A 19,820-nucleotide genomic window follows, 5' to 3' on the forward strand; every position below is an offset into this window, starting at 1 on the left:
CTTCCTCTTGTAGTCAATAAGTATGCCAACCAAGGAGATTCTTTAGTGCCTTCCAAGGTTCGTTGTAGATAGATAGGGTATGGAGTATTAAGGTTTTGTGGGTATATCTCTTGTAATCCCTCCCGAGACTATAACTCGGCCGCTAGGGCCACCTAGGGGTTTAAAGGCTTATTGCATACGCTAAATGCAATCGACGATGCCTGCGAAAGTGAGTTAGGTTTTTATTTTGTAGTTTTAATTTTCTCGGGACTAGCAAATAATAAGTTTGAGGGTATTTGATAGATGCATTTATGTGTCTAATATAGCCCAACTGTATATATTGTTAGTACCCATTTTTGTACTTATTATGGTATTTTATTTATTTATAGGTGTTTTTGGAATAATAAGGTTTAGCGGCGAAAATGACTGAAAATGTGGCATTTGGACCTCTGTAGAAAGTGAACCGGAAGTACCCCGAAAGTATGCCGGAAGCGCCTCAGAAATGCACCGAAAACGTCCCAGAAATGTCCCGGAGGAACCCAGAAAAATTACTATTTCCCCCCAAAAAAAAGGATGTTTCCACCCCAGTTGCTAAAGGGACACCCAACAGTGGTTAGGGGGACACCCTTTCTTCACGATTCAAAAAAAAAAATGGCGGGAAAATCTTATGCCATGCACACTTCAATGGCAGTTTAGGGTTCGATCTTGTGTGGACTTTGAGCGAGATTCAATCGCTGGAAATGATTGGGATGGACCTAATATAGCCTAACATGCTTGGTACAATGAATTGGATCGAAAAACTTGGGCTGAAAAATCCGTTAGAGAAGATCAAAGCTAAACAGGGACCGAAGCATCCTGGAAAGAATATATGTGGAAGATACTCGAGTAAAGAGGGAAGTTATTGTACCTAGAAGGATATATATCGAATCCTAGAAGATAGAAATACCAAATATCTTCTATTAACGGATAATCAGAGTTCACAGGGAAACAAATCTTGGTTATTCCCGTGATAATAAAGAAAAGATATGTGGGATTAAACCAAGAATATTTTGGGTGCTGTCGAGTATAAATAGGCTGTTGAGGTGATAGAAAAGGTGATCAAGAGTTTGGGGTCGAGCCAGAGACGAGAGGAGCGAGAAATCGGGACTTGCAGGATTGTTCACCTGCTGCTGCTGAAGAAGAAGGAGGAGCTCAAGAACAAGAAGAACGGACGGCCAAAGACCGTCGTTTTTCAACAGTTCCAGCAGCAGTGGAGAAGTGTCGCAGTTTAGCGGCAGTTTTCTGGTATCTTTTCTTTCTGGACGTGTTTTGTGAGTCTCAGAATCGCTGTTTTATAACTTTTGACTCTTTTAATCATACTTTGAGCATCAAATATATATTTTCAGAACATGATTATTATGATTAGCTAAACCCCAACACTGGGATGATGGAGGAAGACGTTCTTTACGCATATGATAATTATATTAATTCTTTTTTTGACTACTTGCACTTTTTATTAATCGATTTATGATTTTTCTTGATTGGTTGTGATATCGTATGATGATGTATGCTTGGTCGTAGTGCTTTTGATGCGTCATGCTAGTGATATACAATAAATATTCTAAAAATCTACCTTGGAAAGAATGAGAGTCCTTATGATTTGAGCTATAATTGTTTCGAATAAGTATATGAATTGTGTGAATGATTAATGGTGGAATCCTGTGTCGTAGTATCTCTTGATCCTGTGACAAATATTGTGTATATATTTTTGTTTTAAAAATCTTTTCAAGTCCGAGCAACGAATCATTATTTACCGCAATCGAAATACTACAACAATGGCGAGAAGAAGAAAAAGGTTTAGAGAGTTTGCAAATCCCTCGCGATCAATACTTCTATTGTCATGCCGAAATTCAACTATACGAAGAAGGGTTCTGATGTCTCTGTCGACACACCCTCACAAGACTTCATTGCCTCGGCTTCTTTGGATGCTTTTGCATCCTCAATGGAAATCTTTGCTCATAAGGAAGCGTCTTTGGCTGATCATGCGGGTATTTTTTCTTCTGAAAATATGGATGCACCAGTAGTGGATTCCAGTGTTTCCACTTTTATGAACCTTCCCGCATCATCGTATTTTACTGCATCAATGGAAGATACAGCTGCACCAGTTTCGGAGGGTACTACTACCAATTCTTCTGCGGATGTTGTAATGACCGCTCCTTCTCATTTCGTGGTCTCTTATTCTCCTTATGATGCCAAGCCTCTTCTGAAAATCATTAACATTGCTCGCTCATCTGTTAATGATCCTTCCCAAATTCGTATTTGTGATGCTCTTGTCAAGCTATTAGGTGATTCTTCTCCAAATAAGTCTGTCAGGGGCTAAATCTTCTTACAACTGGATTCAAGTGTTAATCTCGATTTTGATCTTCTGGTAAAATCTTCTCACAACTGGATTCAAGTGTTAATCTCACAACTTTATTTCTGTTTTAATTGATGGTGTTTTCATATTCTTATCTAAGTTATTTACTTTTTTAGGATTCTCGTAGCCGCTTAGTCCAGGCTGAGGAGTTTTCTGAGTCTAGCAATACCATCCAAGAGCTTCACCGCCAGGTTGCTAAGTTGAAGGTTTCTTTCCGAGTTGAATCTCTTACGTCCGAAAATCTTCGCACTAAGAATCAAGAACTGAGAGGTATATATATTCTTATCTCTGCTATGTTAATCATTTAAAAGAAACTTGTACTTATATTCATGTCTTGAGTGTCTTCGTGCGTCTGTTAAGATTTAAATCAGAAGCGCGTTATGGAGATATTTGATTATCAGTATTCTGTTGAAGATGCTCGTGCGGACAATGAGAGATTGCAGAATCAAAAAGATCAATTAGTTAATAATCATTCATATTCGCTTGATCAGATTGAAAACCTAAAAAATGAGAATCTTTGTTTAAGTAATCAAAATGAATTTCTGGGCTCCCAACTATCCCATCTTTCTGGAATGTGGCATAGCGCTGATTTACGACATTAAACTTTATTAGATGAGAATCAGGTCTTGGTCGCAGAGAAGCGGTATTTTTTAAAGAAAGAGGCGATGTTTACGCGCCAATATATTATTCTTCAGAAAATTTGTGATGATCAAGATGAATCCCTTCGCACATTAAGAAGTCAGCATGATGAGTCTATGAAGAAATTAACCTTGGAGAATGATAAAATCATCTAGAGTAAAGTGAATTTGACTTTCAAAATGAACCAACTTCGAGAACAACATACACAATTAAAGGGGTCTCCCGACATCCTTGTGAAGGATCGTTTCACTTTCTCAAGATGAAAAGAAGCTTCGGTCTCGTCTCCAAGGTTTAGTTGGTGATGATTTTGATAAGGTTATGGAGAATTTGAAAAGTAGTGGTCTCTCTTTATCTCAATACTTAATTTCTCAGAGGGAAAGTAGTCACATTGAGGCCTTAGTTTACTCCTCTTTTTATGGCTCAAATCTTGTAGCTACGAAATTGTCGCCTTGGTAATAATTAGATGTCTTTTTTGCAGGATCTGAAAAGTCGCATCAATCTACCATTTCCAAGTTGAGGTATGATCTCGCCAAGGCTCATAGAGAATGCAAGACACTCTCAATAGCACTTACTTCCTCTCGAGGCAAAGTGAATAGGAGGTGTTTGTACCTTGGAAACTTAATGGACGTTTCCATAGAAAATACTAAGAAGAGTGCCGCTCGAGAAGCTCATGTTAAGGTTAAATTCTCGCATATCAAGTTTGCGTTGACAATTCACTTCCTATAGTGGATGTAGAACCTCTTGATGTGGATGCGGATGAGAAGCTTCCTGAGACCGATAGTGATTATGATTATGTGAGCGATGACGATAAAGGCGACGAAGTTGTCCTTCAAGAGGATCAGTCTGAAAAGGATGGATCTGGTGGTGGTGCTTCCAAAGATCCAAGTTCTGATGCTAACCCAAACAACGAGGTTGATGTTGAAGTATCTGCACCAAATCAAGACGGTCCTTCTAATAATGCTTAGCCTTTCTTTTCTTCTAGTCTTCTGTGCGTCTAGCTATGTATTTTTGGATATGTGTTTTTGAAGTATACTTCTATTTCTGCTACCTTTATGTAAGATTGTCTCTAACAAGGAGGATAATACTCTTCTTATGATAATTCCCATACTTGCCTCTATTATTATGTTTGTTAGAGATATTACTTAATTCCTATTTATGCGGTTATATCCGCGCGTTATTGAGTCTTTAAGTATTTTTCTATCCTTTACTGCTTCTTTTTTATTTTATTTCCTGCAAAATAGAAATTTTTATATTTTGAACTAATCTTCGGGTTTTGTATTGAGGTTTTACTGAGCCCCCCTAGATAGAGGTCTTATCATCCTCACCTTTATTTTTGTTTTAAATTATTATTCTGCGACAAAATCGCAGGCTGTCATTACTCTTTCAAGTAACGATCCATTAATCTTGCCATATCATTTCTTGTATTTTTGCCTTTGCAGGATATATTTATGCGTTAATACGACGAGTCTTATTTCTCATGTGAGTAAAATCCTCATGATATTAACGTATTTGACACAATTCAGCTCCCTAATCGATGGTGTCGTCCTTATATTCCCCCTGACTTCCCCTTCAAGGAAGCTTACCCCTATCGGGTTAGGGTGGGCTCTTACCATCCAGTGATGCAACAATCAGTTGTTTTCGCGGCCTCTTATCCCTCCGATGATATGGCTTTTGGTTATGAGACCGCACCCTAAGTGGGGTTTCTTGAGGACCGAGTGCATCATAGTCAGGATTTGTCAAGAACGGCCCGGTACGCTCCAGACACCCCGGGCACTCTTGACTCAACCGTGTACCTCAATGCCCTAATCGAGTTTCTGCACTCCTTAGTAGAGAGCTTCTTACCTTAGTCTTTCGACTAAGGCGCTCTACTGGATGGGCTTTTGTTTCACCCAAAATCTCCATGACTCAGTCTCAAGGGTCGGTGTAGCTTTCACCTGAGTCATGCTAATTTATTAAGGTTTTCCCCGGTTGTGACGCGCATTAGGTCTTATTTTTGCCTCTTGCTATTATGATAACTAGGGTGCACGCCACAATTGGATGCCTTTCCTCCATTGTTAGAGGTTTTACTTCTGATGCCTTTTATTAAGGTCTTATTTTTTCCTTTTTGTCATATATATGTAAAGAAGAAGAATTTTTCATTTTCATTCATGCGCTTGATTGGTACAGTTCTGGTATCTTCTTTCTTCATTTATTCTCCGATATAATTACTAGTTAGAGCCAAAGACTGCATGACTCGTTCAACTCTGTGCGTCTTTGTGCATCATTAATTTCACTCTCTAAATATTTTAATTATTTTTTTATGACTTATAGATAGTACTTCTTTAAATAAGTTCTATTCCACGGGTGTTCAAGTCTTCCCCCCGTGTTACTCCCTTCAGAATCTATTAGTTCATATGCTCCATTTCCAACAATTCTTTTGATTATATAAGGTCCATCCCGTGTCTTTTCTAGTTTTACATCTCTTCCTCTCTAATAAGGCGGTATTTCCCTTAAAACTAGTTCTCCTGGTTGGACTTCTCTTTCTTTGACGCGCTTGTTATATTCTCTAGCTAGTCTCTTGTGGTAATTCTCCATATGTTGCACGGTAATTGCTCTACTTTCTTCTAAATCATCAAGCTTTGCTAAGATCATATTTGTGTTTAAGTTCTTTTTCCATGCTTCCTTTTTCTTTGTAGGTATGATGACTTTAGTTGGTAGCACCGCTTCGACTCCATATGTTAAACATAAGGGTGACCTTCCCGTAGCTTCTCTCTGCGTTGTTCTGTATTCCCTTACTGCGTTATGGACTTGTTCGCACCAGCCTTTATTGTGCCTTTCAAGCTTCTTCTTCTTCAGTATATCTGCAATTGTTTTATTAGTTTCCTCAGCATGCTCATTACTCTGCGGATATAAATGAGTTGATTTTCCATTTTGTATCTTGAACGCGTTAAGCAACATTTCTATATTTTTGCCCTCAAATTGCTTTCTATTATCAAAGACTTATTGTACATGGATTCCAAATCTGCAAATGATGTTTTCAAATATGAAAGTGAAGACATATCGATGACGAATATGTTGTACTGCTTTCACCTCTACCCACTTCGTAAAGTAGTATGTTACAACTATTAGATATCTGGTCTGCCCCGTTCCTGGTATGAATGGACCTACAATGTCTAGGCCCCGTTTTGCAAATGGCCACACACTTGTTGATGAGTTTAGCGCCGCTCCTGGTGCATGTATCCTTTTCCCGTGACGTTGGCATTCTTCGCACCGTCTTGATACCTCTTTCGCGCCCTCATGCATGTAAGGCCAGTAATACCCTTGCATCTTTGTTTTGTGGGATAAGAATCTTCCACCACTATGGTTCCATGCATCTCCATAGTGTATTGCCTTTAAGATTTCGATTCCTTCCTTTCGCGTTAAACATCTGAATAATGGTCCAAGGTAGGATCTTTGATAGATTACGCCTTCTTTTTGTTCATAATTTGTCGCTCGACTTCTTAACTTATGCGCCTCCAATCTGTTCCTTGGGACTTCTCCTTTTTCCGAAAATATATGAAGTTGGGTTTTCCAATCTACGTCTTTATCCGCATGCTCCTTTTCTGCGTCATCTTCTTCTTCTTTTTTGATTGATGGTGAAGAGAGAGACTGTATCTTTATATACCTTGCAGTTGGATCTATTAGCATAGAAGAAATGAATGTCAGTGCATCTGCGAATCGGTTATCTATCCTGCCAATGTATCTCCAACTTATGCTTGGAATTTTTGCTGATATCTCTTCAACGAGCTTCTGTACTTCTGTAAAGATGGTTCATTTGTACTATACACTCCTTATATTTGACGTATTATCATACTTTATCCCAAAGTGGCCTACTTGTGCATTCCATCTTTCTATTCTTCCTGATCTTTTAGAATTCTTCATTACTGATTCAATTGGCACTTTTGTCAGTTCTTTAATCTTATGGGCTTGAAAGTAAATTCGAAGCTTTTGTGTTGCATAGACTAATGCAAGGATAAGATTCTCAATCTTTGATTAATTCTTCTCTGCGGCAGTGTAGGTTTTGTTTATGTAGTATATTGGCTTTTCAAATCCTCGATCCAAGAGAAGCAATACAACACTCAATGCTTGCGGTGTTGACGCTAGGTATATTAATAGCTCTTCTATAGGCTCTGCTTTCTGCAAAATAGATAAATTCTTTAAATAGTATTTAATACTTTGTAGTGCTTTCTCGCACTCTTCTGTCCGTTCGAATTTGGTCCCCTTATAAGATGTTGAAAAAGTGTTTGCACTTGTCAGATGAGCGCGAAATGAACCGCCCTAATGAGGCTAGTATCCCATTTAACTTCTGCACCTTTTTCACAGTTGCGGGAGATGGCATATCACGGACCGCTTACACCTTTTATGGATTGACTTCTATTCCTTGCTTTGATACAATGTAACCTAAATTTTTTCCTGATGCTACTCCGAAGATACATTTTGCTGGGTTTATCTTCATCTTATATTGCCGCATCTGTTCAAATATCTCTCTCAGGTTTTCAACATGATCTTTCGCCATTTTGATTTTTACAAGCATGTCATATACATAAACTTATAATGTCGTATGCACCCATTTCGCGAACAACTTTTCTACCATTCTTTGATATGTCGCACCTGCATTTTTTAAACCAAAGGGCATTCGAGTATAACAATATAATCTCTTGGCGCGAAGAAATTCGTGTGTTCTTAATCTTCTTACGCCAATGGTATATGATTGTACCCTGAATATCCATCCATTAGTGATAGTCTTTCTTTTCCTGATGCTGCCTCTACCATTTGCGGTATATCTGGGAGTGGAAAGTTGTCCTTTAGGCACGCTTTATTTAGGTCATTGAAGTTGATGTAGATCTGTATTCCTTTATTTTTATTTGGCACTACCACCATGTTTTTTATCCATTCTGGGTACTTTGCTGGTCTGATTATTCCCGCATCCAACATTTTCAGCAACTCTGCCTCTATTTGAGGATGATATGTTGTTTATATCTTTCTTATCCTTTGTTTGAATGGCCTTGCATTCTTATTGATATCTAACTTGTGACTTGCGACATTAGGATCTATGCCTGGCATTTCTTCCATGCTCCATGCGAAGACATCTTTATATTCCCGCAGGAGATTGATTGTTCTTTCTTCTTCTTCTTTGTCCATCTTTGTTCCAATCTTTAATATCTTTGGTTCTTCCTCTGTCTCCACATTGATGTCTTTTGTTGGTTCTGCTGCAGTGAAATTCTCCTTTGGTTATCATAATGGTGTGGGTTCTTTTATTTTGTGCATCGGTTCTCCTTCTTTCTCTGGAATTTCGTTTAGTATTCCTTTACCTTCTTGTTCTCTTATCATGTATATTCATACTTCTTCTTACTTCTTTAATTCTATTGTTTTTCTCTAGTACCTATTCTTTCGCTTCTTTGCGTCTTTCATAATTCTTTACATCTATTTGATTGCAGAATTTCGCATTCCTAGTATCTCCTTCGATTTCTCCTATCCCACTTGGTATTGGGAAACGCACGCATTTATGAAGAGTTGACGCTACTTCTTTTATCGCATGTACCCATGGTCGTCCCAATAGCATATTTTATTGTGATTCTACATCAACTTCGCAGACAGTTATCTGCGTTTCTATTTCTCCCAATAGTATTCGCATGGTTATCTCACCTTTTGGTTTTATTGTCATTTTATTAAAACCATGAATGTTGTGTGTTGAGAGCGTCATATACGCATCTTTGTATCCCATACCCTTAAACGCTTTATAAAATAAGATATCCACCAAGCTACCCGTGTCTACCAAGGTTCTATTTATCGCCCATTTTTCTGGTGTTTTCGCGCTTTCATTTCTTTCTTTTCGCTCCGCAGTTACTGTAACCACCAGTGGATTTGTTCGCCTTAGATTTTCTTCTGGTATCTCATCTGCTGCGAATGTTATCTTCTGCTTTTCCCATCCCTTCAAGGAAGAATTTTTTCCACCGTCATGATTTTCCTTCCTTCAAAGTCACGCTTGTGTATTTTTCCTGTGATTCCTGCATGAAAATCATTGATAGCCGTTTTTGTTATTGAGTTACACTATATACTCCTGCTTCCCTCTGTTGGTCTGATGATTCTTATTGCTTTCATTTGTTCGCTTCGTGTTTTAACAACTATCTTTCTTCTGCAATTGTTCTTCTGTTGGATCTGTTCTTGAACTTTTCCAGGTTCGTTACTTCTTTCATCCATCTGTGCGGAATCAATGATTTCACCAAATTTCTTAGAATAATATCTTCTCTTGACGAACTAAAGAACTGAAACTGTTATGAATGAAAATAATCTTTTGAGATGTAAATTTTTGGTTTGTTTTTATAGATCCAAATTTTTGCAAAACTCTAAAAAATCGATAAAAATACGATGAAAAACAAAGAACAATTTTGTGGGTTTTTGAATCAATATCACCAACAGGGTATATCATCCGAGCTGATTTCTAACGCCAAAATGTAGTTGCGAGAAATCTCTCAACTATACACTTAGTAAAATCTATAAAACAATCTAAGAAATCATCATAAAAATCTCAAGAACTTTTATTAAAATCTTAGAACAAGTACAAAGATATGAGAAAACCCTAACTTGGGAAGCAAATAATCTTTCTCTCTCCTAAATATCTTGTCTAGGCTCTCTAAAAATATCTCTCTATTTTACAAAGGTGTTCGGCTCCTTATATAGGAGTTTACATAGTGGAGGACAGCTAATAAATCCCCTTATTTCGGATCTGACGTGTGTCACTGTCACATAGAGATTTACCAGTGTCGCACGGTTTCTTTACTGCCGCACAGATCTTCACACTTTACTCGTGAATAGGTGACGTCATTTGGTTCGTCATCCTGAATATGTTGTATGCTTTCGTATTCGCTTATCACACAAAGAGTTACTTCGCATACTAAACGAGGGTGCAGTATTTTGAATCCACACAAGATATGAACGAACTAAGGTAGCGATTCACAATTGGATTATAGTGCAGATTTTGAGTAGACCACAAGATGGATTGCGGGTTCTTGGAAAACTTTAGCGAATGAGAAGAAACTAAATGTCCACCCCGTTTGGGGCAAAAAGTTGCATATAGAGATTACACAAACTATACATACCCAGACCATAGCATCTCCTAGTTTATACATAAATCAATGATCTTGTTAGACAAACGCAAAATCATCAATAAAAGAAGTCTCCTGTCTAAGTCATCGGAACACTATGCTTGAAGTAAACATTAAAATAAATTTTCACCGGCATGCCTTATGGATTTCTCAGATACTAGAGGTAAAAATTAAGACAGTGACTAAATACAACTCATGTTTGGGTTAGATACAACCTACATTTTACTTTTCAGTTTTACTAAAACAAAAGGACTAATTGCAACTCATATGCCAAACATGTCTTCTCTCTTACTTCCATTTCTTTCTCTATTTGTTTTGCAGGTTAAAATCTGAAGTAAATTAAAGAGAATATTTAGTAAATGGAAATGGAAATATGTGTGATGGATACATCGATGACGATTTCTTGGGTATTTTTATTTAAAGATGATGAAGATTGTAAAATAGCCAGTGTAAAAACTTCGCCGCATCTTTGGAGATAAGATCGTTACGCGGTTTATCTCTGCTCGACCTGGTACTTGCTACTGGAAAAGAGCTTTGGTTTTGGTTTTGGTTTTGGAAGATTGTAAAATAATGTTTTGATCAATGTTTTGTTAATGGAAGATGATCGCCATTAGGAAATGATTTATCCTTTATTAGGTTATGATAGTAAAATAAAGGTTGATCAAAACAATTAGATTTTTTTTTCTGAAGGAAAAACGATTAGATTTTGAAGACCATGATTCTAACATCTCTGATTAAATCAAAATGGTCGGTTTGAACCAAACACTAGTTAAAACCTAGGCACTGATCTCCTCAATTTAATTCTTTACAGAAACATGAATTTTTTATTAAATCTTTGTGATATATCACGAACTCTGAATGTTGATGATATCTGAATTCCTTTGTGCCTGAACTCTCCTCGGCATATTTTTGTTGTGAAACCCTAAATACAGTTTTTGTTCTCATATAGGTTGTTTGTATTTTCTCAGATTGTATTCAGTCAAAACACATTTGTGTCATTTGGATTGTATTTAACCCAACCATGGATTGTATTTAGTCACAAATTAAATTGAAACTCCATAGGAAGAAAAACAAAGACTTCACAACAACTATAACAAGTGAAAAATAAGAGTTGTTTAATTTGTGTTTGGTTGTAAGTTTTGGTACGTTATAGTTCTCAATTTCTATAAAAGCGAACAAAATAGAAAATCAATCCCCCTTTAGGCATCTATTCGCTGTTTAATTATCCTGGCCAAATTGGGGCCTAGTCCACTTAATTTGGGCCTACCAAATTTTTCTTCCCACTCCACCAAATTGTTATGGGCTACCAAACTTCTCAAAAATCCTAATTTACGTACCTCCACGTTAATTCCTAAAATAATATCATATAAATACCAATCTTTCCATTTTCAGTAAATCCAAAAACCTAAAGCTAATTTTTTTTTCTATTTTCATCATAATCTTTCCAAATTCTTAAAACCCTAATCAATTTGTTTTTCATCATCTTCTCCAAGATCTTCGATCCAACCAAGAAAAAGGTAAATATCCATCAACCCATTTTATGATTCGCATTTCTTCATTGATTTACATGTTTAAGTCTTCGATTTTCGTCTTATCAAAGTCTCTGATTACACCCAAAATCGGTAGAATAAACCGATTATGGGTTTTGTTTTTCGTCCATGAAGAGCATGCAGAGTAATCGGTTTATATGATGATTAACATCAACCGATTCTAGGTTTAAAAAAGAAATATGAAAAAATATCACCAGAATCGGTTTATAGGTGCTTTATAATAATCCGATTCTGGATTCATTTTTTTTTTTTTTAAAACTATGCGATCCCATAATCGGGTTTTTTGTGCTTGTTAATTTACTGATTAAGATTGTCTCTTCAGATTCCGTTCCACAATCGGTGTTTATATATGTATCAAATAAACCGATTGTTTGTGTTTGACATTCCTGTGTGTTTTGTTGTTGAGAATCGGATTACATATGTTTGGTTATGTATCGATTGTTAACTTGATTTTTATTTTATTTTTATGTAGCTATGGACTTCGGACACCTAGAGTTGTACACTCGAGATATTACCTTTGAGGATATTCTTAAGGAACCACAACGAGTGCCAGTAAGAATCCTCTATAAGTTTGCTTATGGGAGTGAGACCCGTCTTGAACAAGCCCTCACATTGATTGACAAGCTTGCACTGGAGGAGCTTCATGAGGTCATGAGGTTCACTAGGATGAGAAGAAACATGATTTCAGCTGAGAGGGATCACCATGGATTTATGGAAGGTTTATGGGAAGAAATGGCTCTATTTCAAGCCATGGCTGAAGCTGAAGATGCCGCTGCTGCTGAAAATGCTCTTGCTGATGCTGCTGAAAATGCTCCTGGTGTTGCTGCTCCTGATGATGGTGCTCCATGATTTTAGTTTAAGTTTTTAAGACTTTGGTTGTTTAAGTTTTTATGACTTGATTGTTTAAGTTTATTAAGACTTGGTTGTTTAAGTTTTTGGTTTTTAGAACTTTAGACTTCGGATGGTTAAGGTTTATATTTTGGATGATCATGGTGTTGAACTTAATGCATTTAAAGTTTTAATTATAATTATGTGTATCAAACAGGTTTATGCATGCTCAACAATTCTGTTGCCAAAACACATGCCCACAATCGGTCTACTTGATATGTCCACATAATCCGATTGTTGAGGTCCATCAGAAAATCGGTTTATGTGTGGGGTAAATATAATTTGACTCTTCATGCCTTAGAAATGCTGTTTTTCCTATATGTTTTTCAATCCACTATCGGATCACATATGCATCTAAATAATCTGATTAATGTCTGTGAAAATTCAAATTTTTTACATGTTTGTAATCGGTTTATGTTGGTCACAAGAAATACCGGTTCCTTGTGGCACAAAAACACAATCTGATTTCACAGACCTTCGAGAAGACCGATTATTTCAAATTATTTCACTTTTTCAAAAAAAATTGTCGTTATGGACTTTCTCTATATATAGAGACCTCATTCTTGGACCCCATTTGGCCCAAAATTGCTCATTCTATTCCTTCTCACTCCATATACTCCAAAACTACTCATTTCATACATCCACAATGGCTTTATTTGATTCAAATTAAGATCTATCCATCACCAAAGCATGGTACGCCGAAAATCGAATAAAAAATCAGTTCTCCGTAAGGGTAGATGCCGAAACCTTTTGGACAAAGGTGCATAAAAAATATAGACAAGAGTTTGGGGATCCTAGTGGAAGAATTGTTCAACAAGTGCATGATAGGCACCTAGTCATCGAAAATGCGATACTTACTTTTTTAGCTATCCAAAAACGGTTTTTGGACGCTACCCACTTTAGCTATCCATTGAACAATTTGTAAGTATTCTTGTGGTTTATTTACGTGATCCATGTTCTTTGATCTTCCTATTAAACACCACTAAAAAAGTAAGTTTGTGTTTGTGCTTTTGTAGCATGAAGTCATAAAACGCGCTACTAGGAGGAAAAGGGGGAAGCATTCGCATTCGATGCAAGCTATCAATTCATGGTATCCAAAATCCCAAAATTTTCCCCGGACTTCATGTCGATTGAATGGGACTCGGATTCTTCCGACGAAGATTGATGGCAATATTTTTTCCCCGAGGTTTTAAACAAGCAAAATTAGGCTTATGAATGGACAAAAATTTCAAAATGGGCCACAAATTAAGCTTTGGAGCCAGTTGGGCTGGGTGCAAGTGCACACCCCTGTACCCAGATGGCTCCGCCTCTGATACTGGGTGTCTGAGTTCTGTTTTATAAATGGTTCTAAATTATAAGTTCAATTATAAGCCTAACCCTCTCTTTGCATGTGGGCTTTCGAAATTCCAAGCTCTTGAAGAGGCGACAAAGATGAAAGATCTGAAATCTATTATCAAAGATTTTCAGATTTCTTCAATAACCTTCTAGATTTAACCCCTAAAATATTCTATCTACCATCCGAAGAGAAAACATATTTTCAAGGGTAAAGGTTGCAAAAGTTTCAGCCTGAGCCAATCGAGAGAAAATCGTAGAAAAGGTTAGTTAGAACCTGGTGTCCCTTCTGTTGGAATATTTTCAACGCCGCTAACCAAAGGGGGGTCCTGGGGGGCATCGCCCCCAGGCTGTGGTCGATAAAAGCCTGTTCGAAAATTTCGAATCCAAAAGACACCATTGATGTCTGTTGATGAAGGAACCTGACGGTTTGTGAATAGAAACCTGTTGGCGAATAAAAAAAAAACCTATTCCCAACAGGTGCAAAACCCTTTATAAATAGCTTCTCCCAGTTTCGTTTAACACATAAGAAAAATCAATCTGTTTTCTCTATTTCAAAAAGCATCATCAGAAATCAGAAATCTCTTTGTGTGTTCTTGATTGAATCAAGGGGTACAAACCTTGAATTCAGTTTTCGTTGCAGGGCTTTCATTGTATCCTGAAGGCAATATTTCGCATACCTGTTGTAATCGCCAATTGTTATTGGGAGGGTAGAAATATTTGTCTAAAAGAAATTTATACAAGCCTTGAAAGTTTTGGAGTGCAACACTTTCTTCTCTGTGTCATTCATCCTTTGTGAAACCCATTTTTTTCCAACACCTTCGGGAACCCTAGATTTACTAAATCAAACATTGATAAGGGATTCAGAAGATGATGATCAAAGACCTAAGAAACGAGCATGATCCTTCATCATCGACATCTGAGTCGCTTACTTGGTACTTTTTCTTAAGATGTTTGCGGTTCACTTTCCTATTTGCAGGTAGCATTTTTCTTTAGATTTCTCCTTTAGGTTGCTCATAAGTCATCGATTTCCGGGTTTAAGCGGGTGAGGAAGAGTCGGTCTCCAAGGTTATGGCTTTTTAGGTCTGCAACAAATCTGATCAATAATGCACATAATAAAACTGGACTTTTGCCACCTACACTGAACTACACTTATCTTCGCAGGTTTGATTTCAATACCCCAAAAGATATTATTTCCATAGGTTTGTGATGATCAGATTTGTTATTTGATAGGCAAAAGTCCAGTTTTATTATGTGCATTATTGCCAGGCAAGATCGAATCATTTCCCTTAAGTTATCATTTTGGCGAGGAAGATGATGTGAGTTTCTCAGTTCTTGGACCTCGAAGATATTGACGAGACAGATATCGACAAGAAACCTGCAAATAGGAAAGAGAATCGCTAACATCTTAAGAAAAAGTACCAACTAAGCAACTTAGATTTCCGATGATGAAGGGATTGTTGTCAAGGACCATGCTCGTTGTGAGGTTTCCGAGAGTGAAGATGAAGATATCACCAACACCACCACCCAGCACCATTGGAATCTAGGCTTTTGAGCGTCTCTTGTTTTGTTGTCAATTTACATCCGTTTTTTCCATTTTTCTGATTATGTCTTCTTTCTTTTAATTTCAGTTCAAGATTGGTCTTTGTCAATTGTCTGTCATTGAGGACAAAGAAAGGAATATTGCTCATGCTCGTAAAGTTATTCAAGTAGATGCAGGAAAGGATGCTGAACTTGTTCTCTTGCCAGTAAGTTCTTAGTACGAAACCCCAGTGGTATCACAGAATGGTTTCACTTAAGTTGTTTGAAATCTTATTGCATTCATTTTTTCATACACGTCAGAATCCGCTTATGGACACTAGTGAGTCATACTGCATTGTATGTCCATGGAGCTGTTAATCTATTTCTGGTGAGATTCGTGTATTCATTAGCTAGTTCGGCAAGATTTTATCTCGCAAAGTTGATCTTCTGGGATTGGATGAACTAATAATCTAATGCAACAACACATTCATTAGTCCCTTCTTGCATGGAAACTGACTACAAGAAGGATTTGGAGAGGACGAAGAGGTTGCTTCATCTTAGCTGTTTTGTGATTCCTACAAGTAGCTCAAAGCAATGCTATCTGAGCCAGGGCTAGGATTGACTAGATGAGTTAGTTCTAAGGCTAAAGCTACGGGACTCTTTCCAAACGGCACTCTGGACTTAAACATGAAAGGTACATCAAAAACTATAAAAGATCCTAACAAGATATCTGTCGCAGGCCTCATGGAGTTGCTCTCTGCAATGGGAATGGTTTTTCTCTCTTCGAAGGAAGAGCGGCAAGACATGTTTAGTCTTGCAGATAATTACAACTAGATTAACGTAGTGGAAATTTAATGTGAATCTTTCTAATTATTTTCTAGTGTTGTGTTAATTTGTGGACTTGCATTTTGTTTTTGTATTTGGCAGTGGCCTCTCAGGTTTCTGTTGCTCTTACGATGCCCTGTCTTGCTAGTTAGCTTTAGTTTTAGCCTGTTTTTTGTTTTGGGCTATAGGATCTTCTTTAGTTGTATTCGCTTGCACACGGCTTGTGTGTTTTTCAATTTAATAATATTTGTGGAGGAAGGAATAACATATTCATCATTTTGACAATGACATTCCTGGAAAAATAACCTTTATGGAATCACCGACTCTTACACCTGGGGAAACCCTTAGCGTAGTAGATACAGGTATTTGAATCAACAATATTATTTCTTATTTCTATGATTGTAGGTGAAATGATATTTTTGCTTTCATTTGTCCATGGATTTTCCATTTTTCCTCATGCATTATTGATACCGATACAGTTTATTGCATGCCAATAACTACTGATCTTGCATTAACAATTATGCACAGCAAAGCTTAGCACGACTTCCTTATGAATTCAAGCAGAGCTTCAAAGTTGCGATAAGATGACCCATCAGAACTAACACTCTTTCGTGCCATCTGTGCGACCTTTTCTGTTGATTTCATCAACTCCTCTCTCTTCTCACCCATTATTTCCCTAATCAGCTTCTCCACTGTTGATCTGTTAAGATTATCTTTTATATCCATTCCAATTTTCCACACCTCACTGACATATCTACTGTTTATCTGCTGATCCGCCAAATGTGGCCAGCAAAGCATGGGTACTCCAGCAACCATACATTCAAGAGTCGAGTTCCATCCATTGTGAGTAAGAAATACACCAACGGCTGGATGATTCAACACCTCCTCTTGGGGTGCCCAATCTACCGTGTAACCTCTCTCTTTCGTTGCCTCAATCAGCTCCGCCTGTATCCGATTCTCCTCTCCATCTTCGAGAAGAAGCGATTCTGGGCGTCTAACCCATAAGAATCTATAACTGCAATTGACCAGTCCATACCAAATCTCAAACCATTGCTCCTGGCTCACCATTGCAACACTACCAAAGCTTACATACACCACAGATTTCTCTGGCTGTTTATCGAGCCAAGTCATGCAACTTCTGTCTTCTGCATACAAACTAGCATTGGAGGAAACGGGTAATGAAGCAGAAAAATCAGTAGTGCTACTTCTTAAGGCGTTCAACAAAGCATTAAGAGGTCCAACTGTGTATAGGTTTGGCCAGTAAGATCTCAAGTGCGGGAGAATTGGAGCTTCCAAATCATCGAATGTATTAAGTATGTGAGCCGTGGCTCGAACTGAATGTAATGTTTCCGTACGGACAAAATCTAGATTAGGATGGCTGATTTCTTTAGCTCTATAGAGACTTGGTAGATCTCTACATCGAAGAAAGCTTTCCATCTCAGGGACACTCCTCACTAGCCTATCCATATCTTCGTCTGCTAAAACCAATAACAAATCGTTATCAATGTGTGTATACAACGACGGATTGGGAACAATTTAATGAGAAAAACAAAATCACACCTTTGAATGGTACGTCGCCACTTTCTACAAGTTTCGAGGTACAGAAATAAATCCAGGTGCAGCAAGCACTGATGGTACGGAAGGAGATGGATGGAATTCCCAGCTCTTCAGCAACATCAATTGCAAAACTCGCAACACCATCTGTTATGATACAAGAAACTGGACCACGTGCATCAGATTTGAAGCGATTTGAAATAAGTAATTCTCGAAAACTCGGTGTGATAACGTTTTTCACCCGATTAAACATATCTTCAACCACGTCTTGAAAACTGCGGAAACCAGCAGAGTGATGTTGATTGTCAGGAAGACCATCTTGAATGGTTTCGAAACAAAATCCTGGAAACTTGTTGAAACGAGACTGAACGTTGCCAAAACTCAGTTGCCGTGATTGATTCTGTTGGGTGTTGACGAACGTCACGTTGATTCCCGATATGGAAAGAATCTCAGCTAACTTCAGCATAGAATTGACATGGCCTTGTGCAGGAAAAGGGAAGATGAGTACATGAGGTGTTGCTGATGATCTAGTTTCTGCCATGTTTCTTGGTTTTCTTTGATTTCTTAATCCCTCGATGAAGAACAATTATGAATGGACCATAAAAGAATATGATAAAGTTAGTGGGTGCTTATCCAAGGCGACCCCAGTTTCTACTGCATAAAAAATAGACACCAACATCAGATATTTCTTGCGGATCCTATCAACAATAATTTCAAACAAGTGGTGTCAAATCCTATTACGTGGCAGTTTCTCTTGCTTGGAAATGGATGCTTGCGTCTACCAGTACAGACTCGATTGTCTGTTCTAAACTTGTTATCACCCGATTTTTCTCTGTCATCCGTAGAATAACTCTTCTAGAAGAGTGATGATAAACTGTCTGTCCTCTCTAACAGTGTGGGTGACCCCTTTTTCATATATGGTCCGACTCACTGAGTGAGTCACGATAAATCGAAATGCTAAAAATTGAAATAAGAGGACCCACTATGAAATAACTGTTCTAGATTATTTGGAAAGCTTGTCTGGTCTATACGAACTCACAAACCAATGAGCTTGTTAGACAAATGGAAATTCGTCGAGAAAGAAGTTTATTTGCAAATTTCCTAGTACTGTAGGTGTAACAATTAACAACTTTATTATCTAGAACACAAGAAAAAACTTCACAAAAATAAGAGAAAAAATTAACTTACCACAACCAGAAACTTCAAAAAATCGAAACAACAAGGAACATCCTAGAGACAGCTAAAGTCTTTATTAAGCCTTGTCAAACTGTTTTTTATTCAGAGAATTTAAAACTTGATAGCAGCATGGCATTATTAGTTATATCTTACACTCTGGTATATGTGAAAATATATTAGACCTTTACAACACGACTCAAGTTTAGTTTTCTCCAACACCTCACAACAACATCTCAAATGCAAGGAGAAAGGTACTCAAGTAGCATGAAACTTCGGATTTAAGCTTCTTTTTCATTAAATTTTCATCTCCGACATAAGGGTGAAGGTCGTATAGAAAGATGACATGACTATGTGAGGGTAAAAACTATTAGTTATTGAAGACAAATTATTATTTCCTAAAGTTAGCCGTGGTTATTTAGGGAAGGGGTTTCTTAAACCGAAAAAATCGAAACTTCGAAAAATCGAAACAACAAGGAACGTCCTAGAGGCAGCTAAAGTCTTTATTAAGCCTTGTCAAACTGTTTTTTATTCAGAGAATTTAAAACTTGATAGCAGCATGGCATTTTTAGTTATATCTTACACTCTGGTATATGTGAAAATATATTTGACCTTTAAAACACGACTCAAGTTTAGTTTTCTCCAACACCTCACAACAACATCTCAAATGCAAGGAGAAAGGTACTCAAGTAACATGAAACTTCGGATTTAAGCTTCTTTTTCATTAAATTTTCATCTCCGACATAAGGGTGAAGGTCGTATAGAAAGATGACATGACTATGTGAGGGTAAAAACTGTTAGTTATTGAAGACTAATTATTATTTCCTAAAGTTAGCCGTG

General features: G+C 37.4%; 1 protein-coding gene across 1 annotated transcript; it reads right to left on the bottom strand.

The window, feature by feature from the left end:
• Positions 1-16,543: 16,543 nt before the first annotated feature.
• Positions 16,544-18,454, bottom strand: LOC113294542 (7-deoxyloganetic acid glucosyltransferase-like). The gene is made up of 2 exons (XM_026542935.1): positions 17,814-18,454; positions 16,544-17,728 (listed from the first exon to the last, which is right to left on the bottom strand). Exons 1-2 carry the CDS (start codon positions 18,346-18,348, stop codon positions 16,788-16,790), a joined length of 1,476 nt encoding a protein of 491 aa, XP_026398720.1. The 5' UTR covers positions 18,349-18,454; the 3' UTR covers positions 16,544-16,787.
• Positions 18,455-19,820: the final 1,366 nt, after the last annotated feature.

The sequence above is a fragment of the Papaver somniferum genome, chromosome 7 (assembly GCF_003573695.1).
Source record: "Papaver somniferum cultivar HN1 chromosome 7, ASM357369v1, whole genome shotgun sequence".
NCBI classification, from domain to species: Eukaryota; Viridiplantae; Streptophyta; class Magnoliopsida; order Ranunculales; family Papaveraceae; genus Papaver; species Papaver somniferum.

Excerpts from the sequence above, each read along its gene's own strand:
- LOC113294542 (XM_026542935.1), bottom strand. The coding sequence starts at position 18,348 with ATGGCAGAAACTAGATCATCAGCAACACCTCATGTACTCATCTTCCCT. Across the intron at positions 17,729-17,813 it reads TGGCGACGTACCATTCAAAG|ACGAAGATATGGATAGGCTA; the intron begins GTGTGATTTTGT and ends TGGTTTTAGCAG.